This window comes from Rhinolophus sinicus, linkage group LG03, assembly GCF_036562045.2.
Source record: "Rhinolophus sinicus isolate RSC01 linkage group LG03, ASM3656204v1, whole genome shotgun sequence".
NCBI lineage: Eukaryota > Metazoa > Chordata > Mammalia > Chiroptera > Rhinolophidae > Rhinolophus > Rhinolophus sinicus.
Genome location: NC_133753.1, coordinates 58013048 through 58036345, shown reverse-complemented (window position 1 = coordinate 58036345; position 23298 = coordinate 58013048). Strand labels below are relative to the sequence as shown.

General features: G+C 37.0%; 1 protein-coding gene across 5 annotated transcripts in view; it reads left to right on the top strand.

Moving 5' to 3' along the window:
• Window positions 1–23298, top strand: part of GALK2 (galactokinase 2) — a 127129-nt gene that overhangs the window by 7173 nt on the left and 96658 nt on the right. Inside the window, exons 1-5 of one of the 5 annotated variants that reach the window (XM_074327767.1) lie at window positions 2167–2333; window positions 9861–9951; window positions 10424–10535; window positions 11228–11316; window positions 14959–15082. In XM_074327767.1, coding sequence (XP_074183868.1) covers window positions 11247–11316; window positions 14959–15082 — 194 coding nt within the window. In that variant the 5' untranslated portion in view covers window positions 2167–2333; window positions 9861–9951; window positions 10424–10535; window positions 11228–11246. Of the gene's footprint in view, window positions 1–2113; window positions 2334–9860; window positions 9952–10423; window positions 10536–11227; window positions 11317–14958; window positions 15083–23298 lie in introns of those variants that run through there. The other 4 variants (XM_074327765.1, XM_074327766.1, XM_019730674.2 and 1 more) reach the window with 4 other exon arrangements.

Sequence of the window (23298 nt, the reverse complement as noted above, 5' to 3'; positions counted from 1 at the left end):
TTTCCATATTTACTGATATTTCAAACAATATTCCTACAATTTTTTTCTTGTTAGGTTCTCTCCCCATTCAAACCTATTTACAGAAGTGGTAATGATGCCTCCCCTTACTCAAGAATGAACCACGATAAACATCATATTGGGATTTATTGGGGTTCCAAAAAAAGATAAAATCACCTCATTTGTAAGTGATAAGGAGGGACTGAAATAATAGAAAGTAGTCCTGAGACCGGAATAACTTTGTTTCCATGGTGTTACATTTACAGTGACAAGTTACATTTACAGTGACAAGTTACATTTACAGTGACAAGTTACATTTACAGTGACAAGTTACATTTACAGTGCAGCTGCAACCTTTAGCTGCACTGTGATATTAGCAATTCACACATTAGCCCTCATGGCCCATTTCCCCTTCCCTAATGTACATATATACAAATTCTGGAGTGGCAATTTATTGAATCTCCCTAGGTTATGGTACTGTCCCTAGTGTGTTGGTCATGGTGGCCCAAATTTCCTCAACTTGGAAACCTTGGGATAGGTGTATTGCTAACTGGCTTTGCTTGGGTTTAGTCTCAGGATTCTGAGGTAAAAGTGCACTAGAGAGTTAATAGACTTGGAATTTATTTATTTGTTTTTATTTTCAAACATTTAAGAAATCATAGGCGAGATCAGTATGGAAAGGAGATAAACATGTACAATTCCAGTAATGGAAGGGAGAGGAAGGAGAACCTGTTTTTCATCTTCTTTTTGGACCAGTGTTTGATTTCTGTTCAGAGCTTTGAGCTTTCCAATAGCCTTGGGAAGCCTCTAGCTCCGATGCATGCTTAGCCTTTGTGGTTTGTATCAGCCAAGCGTGCAATGTCAACTGGTTAAATATTAGAAGGGACTTAAATAAGAAAAAGCAAGCTTGAGCAGAGCTGCACATACAGTAGGGACTCAATATATATGCTAATTTATTGTGGGGTGTTTGATATATCTTCTATATATTCCGCTGCCAGTTCATCTCTCCTGTCTGATGCCAGGTGGCTTCCCAAGATCTGAGCAGCTAGAGAAGAGGAGATATGTGTGAATATGATAGTCAAATAGGAAAACATGACTTACTTTATTTTCTGTGAGTGATTTCATTTTCTTTCTCAAGTGCCTAGTCTACCTTACATTAGTAGAAAACAGCAGCAACCATAACCATAAATATCGCAAAAATACCCTTAATCTAGTTTCCAGGTAGACTCAGTCCAAATCTGTGATGTGCCAGTTAGTACCAACAATTCAGCCACATTCCGATTTAAAATATCTTCTCACATTTTCTCTCTCTCCTCAGACGTGGAATTTAATTCAAGTTTTGCTACCAGTTAGCAGTGTGACCTTAGGCAAGTCACTTCACCTATCAGTCGTTCATTCAGTTCATCTTAACATATTGATTAAAAACCAACCTGCCAGCTACTAACCTGGGTGCTGGGGATACATAGTTCCTACCGTCAAGTTGCTTATCTTGTAGTGGTAGTAGTGATGGAAGTGGTGCGACAGACAATACATAGATAAGAAAATAAACATGCAGAACTTGTGAGAACTTCTGAAGGAAGGAAAACAGTACTATGGTAGAGTGATGGGGTGAGGATGGTGTTTCTTGATATTAGGGCATCTGAGATTTCTCTAGGTGACTGAGAAAAGAAGGGGTTGAACTGGGTGCTGAGGGCTCTTGCAGTTTTAAAGGCGTATTTTCTTCTTTTCACTGTTAATTGTATTCTAGAAAGGCCCACCAATGCCTCTATTCTGGAATAAATGCGAATATGTTTAAATCAAGTACTGCATCAATTTTATACTGCCTGATTTTGAAATAATCCATATAAGAGGCAATAACCAAACATTTTAGTGTTTTTGGGGGAGTAGTTGCTGGTTATTAAAGAAAAAAAAAAACCCCTAACTTAAAAACAAGAAAAGCAACCTGAGGCGCCAGCATGTAACTCTACTCGGACTTATCCCCAGGGCGCAGAAAGAAAATCTCTTTAGTTTAGCTGGCGCTGGGCGCTGGGGCTTCAGCGAGCCCTGGGTCTGTACCTGACAGCTGCTGGGAGGGCCCCGAACGCCGAGCCCAGGGAGGAGGAGCCATAGGCGGGGCGGACTGGAAGCCGCCACCTCAGCTAAGCAGCAGGATTTCCGCAGGGGGGCGGGGGGTGTGTGCCGGTGTCGCCCGGAAGAAAGGGCTCCTGCGGCAGATGTCTTATGATTGTCGGGAGCTTTGCTTCGCCAGTTGAAACTGCAGAAGAAAGAAGCATCTAGCGAAATATGGCTACGGAAGGCCCTGCCTCATGTCGAGTCCAGGTGGCAGAACATCCCAGGTGGGGAAGAGGAGATTCCGCGGTTTGGGATCGCCTGCGTTGGCTAGGTGCTGATGGTGTCCAGGGCTTTTGGCTCTTCCCTGAGGCGCTCCTTTTGCCTCCGGGAGCTGACAGAATACTAGGGATTTTATAAGGCAGCATTGCTGGGCTTGCGAGGAAGACCACGCTGCACTTTCACCTTGGCTCCTACCAGGAATGCGTGTTTTGCTTCATCCATTTAGATCCTTCTTTTCCCTTTCTTGTTGAGACTGGTACACTCTTCTGCAGGGCTTTAGCAGAAATACCCAAATTAAGTTTGAACCCCTTCTCTGTCTTGCCTGCCAGCTAGCTGATAGTGCTTTTTAGTCCCCTTTCTAAAATAGTCTGTTGAAAACAATCAAACACGCAAAACAAACAAAAAACCAAATCCAAAACAAAACAAAAAAACCCTTGGTCTTTGCATCCTTTTAAGCAAATCATAGAATCTATGAATTGTCACTTTGGAAATTCATCTGCTTCCAGTACCTCCCTACAGAATAACTAAAAGCTTAATGATACCTCTTTTCATTTGAGGACATCTGCAGATACTTTGTAGAAATTACCTTATTCTGAAATAGGACTCAAATCTAATAGAATGAAGTCTCTAACCTGTTACAGTTTTAGCCCTACAATTTTCCTAATGTTGACTTCTCTCCCCCTTTGCTGTTTTCTAATTTTTACTTTTTTCCCTGTTAACTTTTTTCTCTCATGTTAAGTCCTCAAGCTCTCCCCACTTCCTGGTATGGTTGTCACGTGACAGTTGACAATATAACTTGTTGAAACTTGCAAATGCTTTTTTCACCCTTAAGCGGGCAAACAGTGGGTTTTTAGTTACCAGAAAGAAACATAATTTTTGATTATGGAGACCAGTGCCGCTTTTAGATTACTTGAGTCCACTTGTCTCTGGATGTTAATATATTCTCTGGAGGTCCTTGCACAGCACTGTTGTCCTTATGTATTTGAGCGAGTTAGTACACTTTGTTAAAGACATGCTTCAAATAAGATTCATGAGGAATTTGTAACATGAAAATAATCTGGCACCTTGTAGTTTAGTCTTTTACATAAAACATATCTGTGTATACATTTCTTCTGTGTTTCCATTTTATACGATTTTAATCATAATGCTCAATTTTTCTATACTTACCCTGCGGAGGAGGGGAATGGTGGTAACATGTACTAAAATTTCCTTAGAGTTTCTTGCCTTTTTATGACTTTTACAGTATTCATTCATGTAACAAATATTTATTGTTCTGTGCTAGCCACAGACGAGATCAGAATAGTCAAATAAATTTGCGTCCTGCCATTTTCTTGCTTTTCACTTGTGCATGCAATATGATTATTAGCTTCAGGTAATGTTTCAGACACTTACTCGTTTTAGCAGGGGTGAGTTCAATCAAATATAGACAGTGTAGCTATAAATCCAGGTAGCTGGTCATCTGTTGTCGTATGCTGAAAGGAAAAATAAAATGCATGAGAACACTAAGGTCAGATTATCTTCTTGTGAAATTCCTGTTCTTCCTTCAGGATGCCTCTTCAGCTTCACAGGACACATGATCCTCTGAGTAAAGACATTAATCAACCACATTATACATTTTAGTAAATTTAATTTCTCTTTTTATTCTTTTTATATAACCATCAAGTACAAGCTCTAATATTTTTTTCCTTTATCCCAACCTTGCATGCTTTCTGTATACCACATTCCATTGTTCTCGCTTTCTTAGCAGTGGTCTTTTCTCTTTTCCTTCTCTTTGGACTTAAATTTTAAATTGTTGGATTATTATTTTTTGTAAGTTTTATTGACATATATAATTCATATACCAAATAATTCACCTGTTTAACTTTTACAATGAAATGGTTTTTAATATACTCACAGGATTGCGCAACTATTATCATAATCTTAAATTAGAACATTTTCATCACCCCTGAAAGAACCATGTATCCCTTAAGCTATCACCTCCTTTCCCACCCCGGTCCTTATCAATCACTAATGCACTTTCAGTTTATCATATGATATGTAGTTTTTGTGATTGTCTTCTTTCATTTAATATAAAAATTTCCAGGTTCATCCATGTTGTAACAAAGTATCAGTATGTCATTCCTTTTTATGGTTAAATAATATTCCATGTTGTGGATATACTATATTTTATTTATCCATTCATCAATTGATGGACATTTGGGTTGCTTCCACTTTTTGGCTTATGAATAATGGTGCTGTATAAAAGTATTCTTAATAGGAAAGATTTGGATTATTATAGAAATATATTCAGTAAAGCCTGGAAACCCCACAGTTCCTTTCCTCACTGTAATCTCTGATTCTTATCCTGTGCTGCCAATTATTTCCTTCTCAGAAGTTATCCATTTGGTTTGTATCCTTGTAATATCGTTTTATTTTTATAATATCATTGTATCCTATAATATCATTGATACCATTTTTTTCATAAAAATAGTATTATATTCATGTAAATAGAATCATATTTTGTTTTTCTGCCACTTATTTTCACTTACCAATATTTCTTAGAAATTTTGGCATATCACTCCATTCAGATTTACTTCACTGTTTGTAAGGGTTGAGAGTGTTTCATAGTATGAATACCATTCTTTATTTAACCATTCAACTGTTAACAGTATACATTTAACTTTCTGATTTTTCACTCCTACAAACAATGGTATAGTAAACATTTTTGTACATTTATCTTTGAGCATTTTTGTGACTGTGCCTTTAAACTCATTCATGTGAAGTGGAATCAGGACCAAAGATAACCAAGATTTGAAATTTTGATAGTTTCTGCCAAATGGCCCTGCAAAAATGATGTTATTAGATTATCTATGTCTTGTTAGTTTTCAGGAGCTCCATTTATACACACACACACACACACACACACACACACACACACACACACACATATATATAAATTTTTTTGGTATGAATGTATAGACTTTTGGATATAAACCATTTGCTGTTTTATATATATTATATACTATTGTTCTCAGTCTAGCACTTGTCCTTTAACTTTATGATGTCTTTTGTTGTGTAGACATTTTGTATTTTATGCAGCGTAGTATAGTGTTGAATGATAGTACCTTGTCTTGATTCTGATTTTTAATGGGAATGTTTCTAACATTTTGTTATCAAATATGATGTTTGCTGTTTCTGGTAAATAGCCTTTATTAAAGTAAGGGCATTTCCTTCTGGCCAGTACATTTTATAATTTTTTTTCATACCTTGAGAGAATCATTTATTCTGTTGGAATAGTGGATTTAACCAACAAATTTTCTGGTAGTATTTTTATATTTCTGGAATAAACTTTGTTGGTCACATATATTATAAAATAATGTATGTTGGATTAAATTTAGCAGTATTTTATTTACAGATTTTCTATCTTCGCAAGTGAGAGTAGCCTATAGTTGCTTTTCGGGGCTTTTCTTAAGTTTTAGCATCTGGGTTATACTGGCCTCCCAAAATGAGATGCGAATGCTTTCTACAGCTTCTATTGTTAGAATGGTTTATAAAAGCAGAGGATCATCTTTCTTCAAGGTCTTGCAAGGACTAACACAGCATTGTCTTGGCCTTATTAAGGGGATTATTTCTGACTACATTTTGTTTTTTTCTGTTTTTCTATTTATCTTCTGTCAATTTTTAGAAATTTGTGTTTTCCTAAAAAAATCACTTCTTTTGTGTAGATTAAAAACTTTTTTTATATCTCTTTTGAAGTAGTTATCTCTTATTTCTAATGCTGATTTTATATGATGACACTCAGAAAAGTTTTTTCTATTTTATTGTTTTTAATCAAAGAACCTGTTTACAATTTTTTTTGGCCAGGTCTGCTATTTTTTCCCCTAGTTCATTAAATTCTCCTTTTACCTTTTAATTTATTTATTCTAATTTCTTTATTATTTTTTTGCTAGCTTCTTGTGATATATGCATACTTAATTAATTTTTATTATTTCTTGTTTTCTTATATTCATTGAAGGCTAGACAATTTTCTCTGAGTATGATTATAGTTGTAGCTCATAAGTTTTGGTATAAAAATACTTCATTTTTGTTACTTTCTAAATAATTGTAATTTTGGCTTTAATTTCTACTTTCCCTCAGCTTTATCTTCTTGCTCACTAATTTGTTCTTCAACTCTTCATTCTATTATTCAGCCCATCTACTATTTTTATTTTCACCATCATGATTTTATTTTCCAAGAGCTCTAATGTAATTATTGTTTCATTTTTTACATTTGAATTTCTGATCTAGGAGGAATTTATTGTGATGGAAAGAGCAAAATAGGGATTAAAATTCTCCCTCCTCCCCCAATAGCAATTATCCATACTTTGAAATGCCATTTTTAACATATATTAAATTCTCAAATGTAACTGTTATAAGAATAACTAATAATTATTGCATGCTTATAAAATCTTCAAAACAAACCTTTGCAGTGACTTCTATTGTTATCCTCAATTTGTAGCTGAGGAAAGTGAGGGATAGAATAAGTCATATAAATTAACCATTGTAAAGGAGGAAAAACTTTTCCTCTACCCTCTTAGGTTTAGTAGCTGGGGCCTGTGAATTGAACTGAAAAAAGATAGAGTAACAGGAGAAAAGGTTTATTTCACAGGCATATGGGGGCTTCACAGAAAAGAAGTGAAAACTCAAAGAAGTGGTTAGGTCTGGGAGCTTAAATACCATTTTAACAAAGGATGATAAATTGTGAGAAGTGACTAGACAAGGGGAGGGGTTTGGGTTTCTAGGATGGTAAGTTGTGGGCAGGTGACTATATGGGGGAAACTAATAGAAGATAGGGTTATTTTAGTAAGGTTTGTTTATGCAGACTCAAGTCAGTGAGGTCTTCAGGGGTAAGAGTCATCTCTTGGAATGGGAGAGGGGAGACAACTTCACAAAAGGAAGTTTATGTCCTGCTTTTAGATGGATAGAGGGAGAATAGAGAGCTCCTCCTGTGTCTGCTGTTTCTTAATTGCTTTCAGCTCAAAATAATCCTCATGCCAAATAGCATATTTTGGAGTGGCCTATTCTGATCCTCTTCCCCATAAAAATACATATTCACAACCAATTATTCTTAAATTAGTATTAAAAACTCATATTTTCTGTAATGCCATGGCTGGGTATCCTGATATTGATGGGGAAACAGAAGCACAGACAGGATAGGAGACTTGTCTCAGGTCATAAGGGCAAACAAAGAATACATGTCTTGTCTCCTGAAATTTTAATTTCTTCTCTGCAGTTAGCCATTTGGTCACCCTAGGGTCCTCCGAGAATCAGTCCTTATAGTAAAAACCATTTCATTCACTAGAATCATAATTTTGTTTCTCAAGTTCTGTTACTAAAACTGCTGTTGAAAAACAAACAAAAAATCAAAAGCATTCAGAGCATCAGAGTTAGCAATTTGTGTGGTGATATTTTGGCCAATTCTGCCTTTAACAATATGATCTCTGTAGGTGCTCTTATTTTCATATTGAAAAATCTCAGTGTACTCTTTTTGGGAGCATACGTTAAGTGGCTACATTTTAAGAGATGGGCTGGTGATGAGCCCAGAGTGGTAAAAGTACAGCAACTCCCCCAATTATGGCCATATTGCTTCATTATTAGAGGATTAGGTATGAAGTTTAGAAAAACACCGTACACATGAGATCTTTCTATTCTTAGTGAAAAGCATTTTCCTTGTTTCCTTTGATAGCCTCTGTGCATTTGAATTTCAAAGGCAGGAGTGTTGTGTGGTAAACCTCTTGATAAAGGAGCAGTTACATTAAGGCATGAATAGGCTGCCTTCCTGAGGGAGTCTGGGGAAATAATGCAAAGTTTAATAACTCAAAATCATTTTATTAAAACACATTTTAGGAGACTTATTCTAACACTGCTGTTAGTACTTCATCTTGTTTGTGTTTGCAGTGTTTATAAAAGCAAATCAATAATAATTCATGTTCAGCAGAACTTGAATTTTGTCTGTATGTAATTATCACAAGTAGAAATAACATTAGCCCCTGTTGAGGCTAGTGGAGTTATGTTAAGCCAGAAAACTTCTTGCTCTTTCCCACATCTAATTGGTTACCGGTTCCTGTGGATCTGACTTAATATAGATTTAGTTTTCACCCTTGTCTATCTCCACCTTGTTGTACCTCAGCATTTCTCTGCAGGTTTATTGCTATAGCCTCTTAGTCAATTTCTTTGTTTCTCCCTTGCCTTCCTATGACCCATCTTTCAGGCACTTCCCCGTGAGCTTTTTCAAGTGCGAATTTGACGATATCACTCTGTTTTTAAACATCTGTTCACATCCATTGCCTGTGTGTTAAATGCCAGGTTCTTCAACTTTGAGGGCCTTTACCATCTGGGCTTGACTCTTACCAGCCTCCTCTCCTGCTTTTCTCTGCTGATGTATTTAAAACCCTAATTGTAATTCTCTGGATGCAGCATGCTGGGGCTTTTCATTCCATTTGCCTCGAATGTATCACCCCACCCCACTTGTCTGACGTTATCCTTTACAATTCATTCAAGTGTTGCCTGTTTGGGAAGACTTCCCTAACTTATTCTTCCCCTTCTGGATTTATCTTACCATCCATGTTCTCCCACAGTAGGGGCTGAATAGCTTTTCTCTGTTCTCCCAAAGGACTGGATTTGTCTAGCTTATCACTCTATTGTCACTCTGTAGTGTACTTTCTAGCTTAACTGTCTTTCTCTTCTGCCAGACTTTTGTATTCCTTCTAGAGGCCAAGGACTATTATTAATCTTCTTTCTAAATAGAGTACTTAGTAAAGCATCACTAATTTTTTAAAACTTTATTTTGAAATAATTTCAGACATACAGAAGTCAGTTATAGTAAAAATTACTGTATACTCTTCTCTCAGATTCCCCAAATGTTATCGGTTGGTGCAAAAGTAATTGTGGTTTTTGCAATTATTTTTAACCTTTTAAACCACAATTACCTTTGCACCAAGCTAATAACATTTTTTTCTTATTTGTTGTTCTCTCTCTCCCTCTCCCCTCTCCCTCCCTCCTCCCCTTTCTTTTCTCCCCTCTCCCATTTTCTCTGTTATATATGTTTTCCTGGACAATTTGAGATTAAGTTGAAGACATGATGCCTCTTTAAATACTGAACTGCGTTTCCCAGAAACAAGGACATTTTCTAACATAATCAGTATATAATGATGAAAATCAGGAAATTTACATTGATACATTATTTAATTGACAGACCTCAAGTACCACCAATTATGTCACTAATGTTTTACAGCAAATATATATATATATACACACACATATATACATGTATATATATATATATATATATATATATATATATATATATATATATATATTTTTTTTTTTTTTTTTGGTCAGGATTCAATCTAGGACACATGTTGCATTTAGTTGTTGTTTTTTCTTAATCTTGTGTGTGTGTGGGTGTGGGTGTGGGTGTGGGTGGAGGGGAGAGAGAGAGAGAGAGAGACAGTTTCTAGCCTTGTACTTCATGACCAGTTATTTTATAGAATATCCCTCAATTTGAGTTGCAGGAAGAACTTGTGAAAAACTTTGAAATGGACCAAGAGATGACTGGGTATCTCTAAGGAGAACCAGGAGTCGCCTGGCGTGCCTATCTTCCAGGTGATCTGATTTCTGTGTGACTCTGAGCCTTTCATTATATTCCAGCTCTTTTATAGCTCAGTGTGTCATAGAAAACCAATAGCAATGCAAATGCTTCTTGTCCATGGAAATTACAAATTGTGTCTGGTGGAATACAGTAAATTGTTGCTCCTTACCAGTTTTGCCAGTTTTGGTGTCTATTTGTAAATTCATTTCAACATTCCTTATTTGACTGTATGTGAGTGGTACTTTGGATTCTCCTTCCAACTGGTTATATTACTGGTTTTATCATTAATTAATGAGATAAATAAAATCTTTCACACATGTTTATTTTATATCTATATGAGACTCATTATTATATTTTAGAAAATTACTCCTTTAACTGAGTTTATCTAATGTTTCTTCATGATTGAGTTTATTTGGTATTTTTTCATGATTAGACTTGCTTTATTATGGGTAGGAAAACGACAAGAAAGTAATTTTGTTTTCTCAGTACATCATATCTGGAGGCACATGATGCCTGTTTGTTAACTTGGATCACTTGGTTAAGGAGACACCTGCCTGGTTTTTCCACTGTAAAGTTACTCTTATCTCTTCTGTAATAAGTGAGTATCTTTTGGTGAAATACTTAAAGACTATGTTAATATTCTGTCTCATATCAAACTTTCACTTACTGGTTTTAGCATCCAGTGATGATCTTTGTCTGAATCAGTTATTACTATGATGGTCACCAAATGGTGATTTTTCTTTTTAGATTTTTTATATTTATTATTTCGCATTCTAGTGCAAGGAAGCGTTTTTCCTTTTCTTCCATTTATTTATGTCAGTATGGATTCATTGATTTTTATTCTATGCTATGGGTTATAATATGTTACATTTATTACTATTTTCATGCTCAAATTGTTCCAGATTTGGGCAGTGGGAACCTCCTTATATGGATGTCTGTGTCCTTCTGACATGTTACTATCATTGTTTTAGCACTTCCTTTTTTCCGGCACAGTAAGATGTTCCAGGTTTATGTCAACAAACGAACGTCCAAACCTATAGAAAAATTTTATAAGAGTTTAACTTTTTAAATCTTCTGTGTGTTTAGCTATAAACCCTCTTGTGTCACTTAGGGGGTTATAGTACTATTTGTTCCTGGGATTTTTAAGGAAATACGTCAGTAAAAGATTTTGCTTTTTTATTTTTTAGGCATGATTAATGGTGGTCGGTATGTGAAATATGTTTGAGCGTGTGTGTCTTATGGATTTTTCTATTATATGGATATTCTGACATATCCTACTTTTGTTTTCAGATTGCTGAAGCTGAAGGAGATGTTTAAGTCTAAATTTGGATCCATTCCCAAGTTTTATGTTCGAGCACCAGGAAGAGTCAACATAATAGGTATTTCAAAAGTTCCTTCTCTTAAGGTTTTCCTCCTTTGGTAAGATCCAAATTTTTGTTAATACATTATTTTCTTAATTTTCCCAGGAGTACTGAAAAAATAGCATATATCCGTTATAGCAAGATAAACTTCTGCATAAGGAACACTATTCTTTCATCTTTCCCAATCCATGTTATTAATGTTAATTTTGTCTATTTATTTAAAAAATTGGTAAATTTGTTGGAACCCAGTTATTAATATTGTTTAATGAGAGATGAACATATTTTTCTGTGTTTCAGTTTAAATTTTTAGACTGTGGTGATGAATTTTGATGGTTTTACACTTACTCACTGGATAAAAAGAATACCGGGAAACCCTGTAATTCCTTCTTTTTTTTTTTTTTTTCTTTTTTCTTTTTTTTGCCGGGGGGCGGGGGGCGGAATATTGGGGAACAGTGTGTTTTTCCAGAATGTCAAGTCGTTGTTTTCAATCTAGTTGTGGAGGGCGCAGCTCACTGGCCCATTAATTCCTTGCTTTTAATAGTGTGGTGACTTGAAGTAGTAGTAGGTTTTATCAAGAGGAAATGGGATGGGAACTTAGAAAAATCCAGGAGGAAAGGATGATTAAAAAGAAAATCTTTTATAATGGAAAATGTAAACTTACAAAAAAGTAGTTGGAATAATATAATGAACTCTCATGTACCCAACATTCAGCTTCAATTATTATCAACTCAGGTGATCTTATTTTATTTTGAAGCAAATAATACAGGATTTAAAAAATATGGGATGTTTGAGTATGATTAAATGAGGGGGTAGGGGGAATGGAGTAAATCCAGTGGAGAGAGAGATTGAAAACATCTGGGAAGGGAGGAACTGATGGAGCAGAATTCCCCAGAAGGCAAGAGGGCTGGTATCTAGAGCATAGGAAGAGGGCCAGTTTACACTGTTCACAGAAAGCAAGTGAAGAAAAGGATGCAGAGTGATGTAGGTAAATGTATAATTTTTGTATAGAAGGTTGAAGGAGTTCTTGTGGAGGAGAGTTGAAAGGGCTGGAAGTTTAAGGAGAAGGCAGACAATTTGAAATAGCCTTGTGAAGGATGGAGAGGGAGAAGACTGGAACAACAAAAGGTTTGCTGGGTTGTATAGAGACCTGGGTAGAGCTGGATACCGTAGAATTGTAGCAATACCAGTCTGCAAAGTTTTCATCCCTCTCCCTTGCCTCCCAGCTAGTCTAAGTTGCTTGTGTTTGATCTAGGTTTGGGGGTTTTGTTTAGGATGGAAGTTACAGAAGAATGACAGTGGTGTCAGGAAGTTGATATTAGGAGGAGAGCAGGTAAAGTAATGAATCCTGGCATCTTTGCCAGTAGAAGAAGGAAAAAAGGTTGTAGGGAGCTTATAGGGTAGAGAGGGCAAAGAACTGACTCTGGAAAGCAGGAGAGTGGGATGAACTGAGTAACAGAAATGGCATGATGGGAAGTTTGATAATTGAAACTGAAATTTCATAGGTAGAAAAGTTCCAGGTGATAAAAAAGATCTGTGGTCATTACTGGGTTTGTCAACACCACGGAAAAAATAGATGTCTGAAGCAGAGAGAGGTCAGGTTTTCTTGAGGTCAAGGGATTAGGAAGCTTGGGCCTTGGATGGGGTTGTTTACCTGGATATTGTCCAGGTTATTGCAGGATTGGGGTAGAGAGGGGTTGGAATGAGGTGCTAAGGTCTTCAGTGAGGAAGAGAGTATCTATGAAAGTAGTAAGGGCCAGCCTGGTGGCTCAGGCGGTTGGAGCTCCGTGCTCCTAACTCGGAAGGCTGGCTGCTGGTTTGATTCCCACATGGGCCAGTGGGCTCTCATCCACAAGGTTGCCGGTGTGACTCCTGCAAGGGATGGTGGGCTGTGCCCCCTGCAACTAGCAACGGCAACTGGACCTGGAGCTGAGCTGCGCCCCACAACTAAGACTGAAAGGACAACAACTTGAAGCTGAACATCACCCTTCACAACTAGGATTGAAAAGACAGCAACTTGACTTGGAAAAAAGGCCTGGAAGTACACACTGTTCCCCAATAAAGTCCTGTTCCCCTTCCCCAATAAAATCTTTGAAAAAAAAAAAAGAAAGTAGTAAGAAGGAGAGAATGTGGCATGAGCCTGTGAAGAGCGGGACAGAGAAAAGGCCAGGAAACAGCAGAGTGGGAGGAGAACATCAGCAACTCCTTGCTATTGGGAGAGGACCGCAAAGAAGCAATACCCTATGGCGAGAGCCAAGTTTCGCTTAGTCTTAGGGGTTAGAGTTCCAAACTAAGGATTTTCCTGATAAGTAATTCTTATTCTAGTAAATTTATTGACTGTGTTCTGATTAAAAAGAGGGGGGTTATGTTCCAATGTAGTTAATTTAGTTAGTGCTTGGGATGGAATGAATTTCCGTGTTTATTAAAAGCATTATTTTCTGTTAAAATATGCAGAATGTAATCATCTTGTTATCCGTACTTGTCAGCAGTTCCCGCTCCCTCCCTGCCCCTCACCTGTTTTGACAAAGGGAGACATGTCAACAGAATCTGGTGCCTCACTAGAGCTCCCCTTATTTAAATATATGTTTTCTACTTGTGAACCACTGTTTTGTATTACTGTCTTCTTAAAGGACATTGGGGAGAAAGAAAACTTTGAAAACCATTTCTCCATCTGTCATTGTCAATCCAGAAAAACCCCTTTATGATTATTACTTTTCATTTTATTATTTTAAAGGACACATCAATATAGAAACAAAAGACTTGCTACCTATACTAATATGTAGACTATTTATTTAAAAATATAATTATGCAGTTGAATTGCCTTCCATTCATCTTGTGTTTCTTAGTGGATCAATGTCTGCCGTAGGGACAATCAGATATAAAATCCGTTACGAGGAAATATAAATGAGCTTGCTTAGCCCATCTTTCTTGAATTGTGATTTTGTATTTAAACCTTATGAATAACAGCCTTGAGTTTAAATAGTAATTTGGAGAAGACATTATAATAGAAAAAAAATTCCTCCTGGTGTTTCATAGAAGAAAGAATTAGAATGAAAAGAATAGTTTGCTTCCTATAATTGCGTGTTGTATCTAAAGTAGTGCAGATTACATATTCTTTTTCTAGCTGCTTTTTCTTTATCCCAGCTATGTGTAGCACATTCAACACAACCATTAGTGCCAGTCTAATTTGGTTAGGGCACAAAGATAAATAAAGCAAAGTCCTCTCCTTTAGGAACTCATTCTCAAGTAAGGAAGAGTGGGACTCATATAATATTAATATCAGGGAGAGTGTGCTAAAGGCTTCAATTGTTCAGATTTTAAAAGTTAATACAAAAAACAAGCTTTTTCTGATGCTCCACAAAACTATTAATAGTCACGTAACATAAATATTTGAAGAAGATCATTATGAATTAGAAAATGGAAAAAAAACTTGTGAAGGTTTAAAGAAGTCTAAACATTAACAGAAACTAATAACTAGTATACTTATGCTAGCAGAAGTTCCTGGCTCAGATGTCTGGGAGCAAAAGAAAACTGAATCACTTTCTGCCCATGTAGTTTTCTGTTAAAATCTGGCTTGTGGTCTCGTTTTTCCTGTGTGCCTACTTGAGTTTCTCTTGTTTCGTATACTATAGGTGATAAAAAATGCTTTCTCTTTTTTTGTAGGAGAGCATATAGATTACTGTGGATATTCTGTTCTTCCTATGGCTGTAGAACAAGATATGTTAATAGCTGTGGAACCTGTGAAAACACATACTCTCCAACTGGCCAATACAAATCCCTTGTACCCGTGAGTATTTATGTATTTAGGATTGCGTGTGTGTGTGTGTGTGTGTGTGTGTGTGTGTGTGTGTATTTGTACCCAAATGAACTCTTTAAGAGGCATCAGATTTATAATAGATCATTAATAAATCATTTAATAAATTATTAAAAATTTGTATCTGACTTCCAAAATAATCTAAGACTACTCTTTAATATTTGTTTATTTTACTCATTTGCTGCTCATTCATTTGAGAAACATTTACTGAAGACTTACCATATGTCTAACATTGTTTTAGATACTGAGCTGTGCAAAGATAAAAATAACTCTTGTCCTTGCCCAGAAGGTATTTATCATCTATTGTGGTAAATATCTCCAACAAAGTCATGGCTGGTGCCTTTCTTATGTTACTAGGGCACCCTCTAATTCTCTTGTCATAGTATTTTACCGTGCTGCATTATCATTACCTGCTGACTTTGCTGTATCTCCCATTCGATTAGAAGCTCAGTGACTTCAGGTACTGCTACCTCACTAATGCTGCAGCCTCAGTGGCAAACATAGTGTCAAACGTACCGTGTTTCCCTGAAAATAAGACCTAGCCGGACCATCAGCTCTAATGCGTCTTTTGGAGCAAAAATTAATATAAGGCCTGATCTTATTTTAATATAATGTAAGACCAGGTCTTATATAGTATAAGACCTGGTCTTATATAATATGATATAAGACCGGGTCTAATATAACATAACATAACATAGCATAGCATAACATAACATAACATAACATAACATAACATAACATAACATAATATAATATAATATAATACAATAAAGACCGGGTCTTATATAAGACCTGATCTTATATTAATTTTCGCTCCAAAAAATGCATTAGAGCTGCTGGTCTGGCTAGGTCTTATTTTTGGGTCAACACGGTAATAGATGTAGATTTCTAGTACATTTGCTTTATTATGTTAAGGACATAATATTTTTTCTTTTTAATTCTTAGTTTGCTAAGGATTAAAAAAATCATTAATGGGTATTGAATTTTATTAAATGTCTTTTCAGTGTTGAAGATTAGTTTTAAAAACATATTATGAATTACAGTGAAAGATTTTCTAACATTGAACTGCCTTTTCATTCCTGAGATAAGCCGTACTTGCTTATAATATATTATGATGATTTTGATTTGCTAATTATAAAAAAGGACATTGTCATATAAATGGCACATTATGTTTTTGCCTGCAGTAATGTCTGTTCATTCCACAAATATTTCATGTGTGCCTTTGATGAAGCACTATATCAGGGCGTGCAAGATACACACAGAAATTCCTTACTTTTATATGGAAGTTATTGCATAAGATTGTTTTTATTTTCTATTTATTTTGCATAATTGAGAATATATCTTATGTACATTTTGGGCCCTTTAAAGAAAACCTTGCATTATCTCTAATGCAATTTTGTGTCATTGTAAACATTTAAAACTGGGTGCATAATAATTTATCATAGTAATTTACTCCAATTCACTTAACCATTCCCACCATGATGAATATGTGGTTTCAGTTTCATTTTATTTTTCCACAAAAGCAGAGCTGAGACAGACCTGGATGAAGGTAGAGTGTGTGGGAAATGATCCCAGGAGCAGTAGTGAAAGCATGGAGCAAGGGAAGGAGAGGTGAATTATCAAGGCAGGCAGCTTCTGCTGTAGATAATTTTACCAGGACCCCTAGGAAGTATGCAACATGCCTCTCAGAATTCTTCATGTTTTGTGTAGCATTCATTGCATGAAGATACCATAATTTGTTTTTCTATTCACCACTGATGATCATTTAGATCATTTCCAGTTTTGGGCTATTATGGATAATGCTGCTAAGAACATTTGTGTACAAATCTATGTGTGGACATGTGTTTCATTTTTCTTGGTAAGTATCTAGGAGTCGACTATCTAGTTTACCTTTTAAAGAACTCACCTATTTTCCAAAGTGGTTGTACCATTTACATTCCCACTGTCAATGTCTGAGAGTTGCAGCTCATCCACATCTTTGCTAACATGTCTTTTTAAATTTTAGCCACTCTCATAAATGTGTAGCAGTAGTGCACTGTGGTTTTTCCTTTTAATTTCTCTAACTGATGTTGAATGTCTTTTCATAACATTTATTTGTCATCTACATATCTTCTTTGTTGAAAGGTCTGTCTAAATCTTTTGCCCATTTTAAAGTAGGTTTTTCATCTTCTATTATTGACCCGTAAGAGTTTCTTATATATTTTAGATACATGTCCCTTGTTAGGTGTATGTTTTGCAAAATATTTCATCCAGTCTGTGGCTTGAATTTTCATTTTCTTTACTGTGTCTTTTGAAGAAGAATAGTTTTTAATGTTGATGAAGTTCTATTTATTTATGTTTTATCTTTCGCAGTTTATAGTTTTTGACTGTATTTAAGAAACCTTTGCCAAACCCAAGGTTACTAAATTTTTTTCCCAATGTTTTTTCCAGAAGTTTTATATTTTTCTTATATTTAGGTCTATGATCCATTTTGAGTTAATTTTTGTATGTGGCATGAGATAAGACCTGAGGTATATGTCTTTGCATATGTCTGTCCAATTATTTCCCACCATTTGTTGGAAAGATTATTTTTTTCCCCACTGAATTATCTTGACACCTTTGTTGAAAAGCAATTGTCAATCTATGCATGTATCTATTTCTGGATTCTATTCTGTTCCATTGATGTATTTGTCAATCTTTATGTCAATAACACACTATCTGGAAGCTGCAGCTTTATAAGAAGTCCTGAATTCAGGTAGTATAAATTCTCTAATATTGTTTATCTTTTAAAAATTTGTTTTGGCTATTCTAGGTCTTCTGCATTAATTTTAGAATCAGCTATTCAATTTCTATGAAAAAAATGCTGGAATTTTTATTGGGGTTGCACTGAATGTATAGATCAGTTTGGGAAGAATTGACTTCTCAACAGTATTTATTCTTCCAATTTATGAACATGGTATCTGTCTCCATTTATTTAGGTCTTCTTCAATTTCTCTCAGAAATATTTTGTTGTCTTTAGGGTACATGTCTTGTACATTTTTTTGGTCAAATTTTTCTCTAAGTATTTATTTATTTAAATAATTTTTAATTTTTTCATTACAGTTGACCTACAATATTATATTAGTATTAGGTGTACAACATAGTGATTAGACATTTATATAACTTATGAAGTGATCATCCCAATAAATCTGATACCCATCTGACACTGTACATAGTTACTACAATGTTATTGACTATATTCCCTATGCTATGCTTTACATTCCCCTGATCATTTTGTAACTACCTATGTGTACTTTTTAATCCCTTCCTTCTTTTCACCCATCTCTCCAACTGCCACTCGTATTTGGCAACCATCAAAATGTTCTCTGTATCTATGAATTTGTTTCTGTTTTGGTTTGTTTGTTTATTTATTTATTTATTTTTTTTAGATTCCACATATAAGTGAAATAATATGGTATTTATGTTTCTCTGTCTGACATATTTCACTTAGCATAATACCTTCTAGGTCCATGTTGTTGCAGTTGGCAAGATTTCATTCTTTTTTTGTAGCTGAGTAATGCTCCATTGTGTGTATGTGTGTGTGTGTGTGTGTGTGTGTGTGTGTGTATACACATATATACATACATATAACCTCTTCTTAATCTATGGATGGACACTTAGGTTGCTTCCATATCTTGGCTATTGTAAATAATGCTGCAATAAACATATGGATGCACATGTCTTTGAATTAGTGCTTTGGGTTTCTTCAGAAAACACCCAGAAATGGAATTACTGGGTTCTTCTCTATCTCTTGTTACACCCTTTGTTTTAAAGTCTAGTTTGTCTGGTATAAGTATTGGTGTCCTAGATTTTTTTTTTTTTCCATTTCCATTTTCATGAAATACCTTTTCCCATTTTTTTATTTTCTGTCTCTGTGTGTCTTTTGAGCTGAAGTAAGTCTCCTGTAGGCAGCAAATGTAAGGGTCTTGTTTTCTTATCTATTCAGACACCCTATCTTCCAATTGGAGCATTTGATCCATTTATATTTAAAGTAATTATTGCCATTTTATTATTCATATTTTTAATCTTTTCTTCTCTTCCTCCTCCTCCTCTTCCTCTTCCTCTTCCTCCTTCTCTTGCTAACATTGGTTTGGTGGTGATGAACTCCTTGAGCTTTTTCTTGTCTGGAAGCTCTTTATCTGTCCTTTGATTCTAAATAACATTCTTGGGTAACGTGCTGGGTAGAGTAGTCTTGGTTGTAGGTCAGTGATTTTCATCACTTTGAATATTTCCTACTAGTCCCTTCTGGCCTGCAAAGTTTCTGTTGAGAAATCAACTGACAGTCTTGTGGGAGTTCCTTTGTAGGTAACTAACTGCTTTTCTCTTACTGCTTTTAAGATTCTTTCTTTGTCTTTAACCTTTGGCATTTAAATTATGATGTATCTTCTTGTGGGCCTCTTTGAGTTCATCTTGTTTGAGACTGTCTGCACTTCCTGGGCTTATATGTCTATTTCTTTCACCAGGTTAGGGAACTTTTCCATCATTGTTTCTTCAAATAGGTTTTCAGTTCCTTGCTCTCTCTCTTCTTCTAGACCCTATATGATAGTATGCTTGATGTTGTACCAGAGGCCCCTTATACTATCAGTTTTGAAAAATTCAAAAATGAATTTTTCTTTTTGCTGTTCTGATTGCGTATTTTCTGATACCTTATCTTCCAAATCATGATTCAGTCCTCTGTTTCATCTAATCTACTGTTGATTCTCTCTAATGTATTCTTCATTTCCGTTATTGTATTCTTCATTTCTGACTGGTTTTTTTGTTTATGTTTTCTATATCCATTTTTATGTTTTCTTTCTCTTTGTTGAAGTTCTCACTGAGATCACTGAGCATTCTTATAACCAGTGTTTTGAACTCTGCATCAGATACATTGCTTGTCTCCAATTTGTTTAGTTCTTTTTCTGGAGCTTTGTTTTATTCTTTCTTCTGGGACGTATTTTATCTCCTCATTTTGTCTGCCTTCCTGTGTTTGTTTTTATGTATTAGGTAGAGCTGCTATGTCTCCTAGTCTTGGTAGAGTGGCCTTATGTAGTAGGTATCCTGTGGGACCCAGTGGCACCATCTCCTTGGTCTCCTGAGCTGGGTGTTCCAGGTGTGTCCCTTTTGTGGGTTGTGTGTGCACTCCTGCTGTAGTTTAACCTTGGTCATTATTGGTACGTTAATGGGAGGGATTGATCCTGAGGCTGATTTGTTGTGAGGACTGACCATGAATACAATGGAGGAGCGGTTGTGCAGGGGCTGACTCTATGGAGCAGGATTCACTTTATCCGAACTCTGATGCCTGCAGATTCTGCCCTTTGGGTGTGTTGTTTGTGTAGGTGGTTGGGTGGTGTTTTGGTGTGGTCTAAAGGTATCCACTGGGTGTATTGATTCATGGCCTCTTGAGAGGGGCTCTGGTGCAGGACAATGTCAACCACTGCCTGTGCCCTGCCTGGAGCCACTTGGTATGAGCTACAAAGTGACCTGCAGATGATTGCCACTTGTGCTGGGCTTGGCAGTGCCTGGGAGAAGCTGAGGTGCGAACTGAGGCTGGCTGCCATTAGTGCCAGGTTTGGGGCTTAGCAAGAGGTACAGGACATGCAGAGGCCAAGTGCTGCTTGTTTGGGGTTTGTGAACCTTTGAGAGATTTTTAGGAAAGTCTGCAGCATGAGCCAAGACAGGCTTTTTATATGGAAGAGCCACTGGAAATGGCTTTGGTGGGCCCACAAGTTGGGTTGGGAGGGATCTCAGGGAATCACCGGGGTGGGGCAAACAATGCTAGCCAGGTTGATGGAGACTTATATATGGCATGCACCTGTGCATGCAGACTGGGTGTGGGGAGGGCTCAACAAAGGAACAATGGCTTGTGTCAGCACTTCTGTCTGGCAGAGAGCTGCCCCTGCAGCCCTTACCCTAAAGCCAGACAATTTGGTTTCTCTCTATGTGTCCCTGGCGCCTTTTAAACAGCTTCCCCATCTGGAGCTCAGAGCCAGTGAGTCTGTCAGTGAGTAAATCTGTGTGCGGTCCTTTTAAGAGGAGCATCTGGGACTCCAGCCACCCTGTGTCTCACTCAACTAAAATCTCTGCAGTTTTGACAGTCAGAAGTTGTGGGAACTTCTCTTTCTGGCACTGGAACCCTGTGCTGGGAAGCCTGGTATGGGGCTAGGACCCCTCGCTCCTCGGGAGGGACCTCTGCAGCTGAGATACCCCTCCTGATTTTTAACTGCCACATGTAGGTGTGGGACCAACCTGTTCCATGTCTCCACCCCTCCTACTAGTCTCGAGGTGGCTTCTTCTGTATATCCTTAGTTGTAGGATTTCTGTTAAGCTAGACTTTAGGCAATTCTCAATGATGATTGTTCTGTAGTTGTAATTTTGATGTGGTTGTGGGAGAAGGCTAGCATAGTGTTTACCTACTCTGCTAGTTTTACCAGAAACTTCCAAGTATTTATTTTTTGGTAATATTGTTGTTGCAAATGGTCTAGCCCAATGCTTGACACAGGGTGGGTACTAGTCAATTGTTTGTTGGAAGAACAGGTGAACGAATGAATAAAATGTGTAAGTGGAAAGTATCAATGTAGTGAGTCATGTCTGCTCATTTTGAGGACTTTTTGGTTAGCATTCTACAATGTGGGTATGAGACTAGAGAAAGCAGATGTGTGATGTAAGGATTGGTGGGAAAATGAGTGCCTGTTTTTGAACCTTAGGAAAAGGCTAGCCAGAGGGGCAAGACAGGGATGGAAGATGATACTCCAAGCAAATGCTAAAAGTAAAGTGGATGCACCCATACTTGTAGTGGACAAAATAGACTTCAAGCCAAAACGCTGAGACAAAGTTGGATATTATGTAATCATAAAGGGGACAACCCATCAAGATGTACCATTTTTTAATATATACCTACTTACAAAATATATGAAACAATTATTAACAGACCTAAAGGGAGAAATTGATAGCACCACAATAGTAGTAGGAGACTTTAACACCCCACTTACACCATTGGATAGATCATCTAGCTATAAAGTCAAGGAAATATGGGCCTTAAATAACACATTATACCTATGTACTTAATAGACATGTACAGCACATTCCATCCAAAAGCAACAGAATACACCTCCTTCTCAAGTGCACAAGGAACATTCCCAAGGATAGACCATATGTTGGGATACAAAACAAGTCTCAATAATTTTAAGAAGATTGAAATCATACCAAGCATCTTTTCTAGAAACCAAACTCAAAGTCACAGAAGATTGTGATCTAAATGATAGAGAATTCAAAATAGCTGTCATGAAGAAATTCAGTGAGATAACAAGAAAACTCAGAAAGGGAATTCAAGGAGCTAATGAATAAAATTGTGATTTTTTTTTTTTGTGTGTGTGATACTGTGTTACTATTCATGGTGCTTGATGGGTTGTTCTTCTGTTGGTACATTTGAAGTTGGTACTTTCATTTAGGTACAGCTTTGTTTAATTTTTTAACAGTTCGGCAGGTTGGTAATTAGAGGCCTTTTTCCCCCAGTAGGTGGTGCAATAGCACAAGTTATTGGTTTCTCTTACCTGAGTTGACTGTATTTGAGTACCAGCATTTTCCACCTTCCACAGCCTCTGCCCTCTTCATCGCTGCTTGTGCCTCTGGGGTAACTGGTGCCTTGCTGCTGCTGGTGTTGCTGCAGTTGCTGGTTTTTCTGTGGTCATGGTTGTAGCTGCCCGGGGCACAGGGATGGCATGCGCCCCCCCTGCATTCAGGGTTGTCTGGGTCTGGGCAGTGCTGCGTGGTAGGGGGATGGCATGGCTTGAGGGGAAACTGGAGTCAAAAACCCTGTTGCCACTGCTGCCTGGTTTCCTGTGGTTGTTTATGTTGCTTTTGCCAGGAAGCCAGAGTTGCGTGTTACTTAGTTTGTCAGTGATGCGGCACCACTGCAGCCAGGGAAAGGAGCCGGAATTGTGGGTGCTGATGCCACTACTGCCCTTCTTTTCCTATCCTGGGGCCACAGTTGGTGAGCTGCATTGTGGCCTGGTCTCCATTGCTGCTACTGTGCTGCTAGGGCTGCAGGCTCAACTGCCTGCCTCCAAGGAACCAGGTTAAGGAGCATCATCCCTGCCGTTACCCCAGTTCTGCCTCCCCCATGCATTCCAATCCACCACCTTCAGATGCACAGATGTGTAGATCTCCCAGGCACCCTAGTGTGTGGAGTAGAG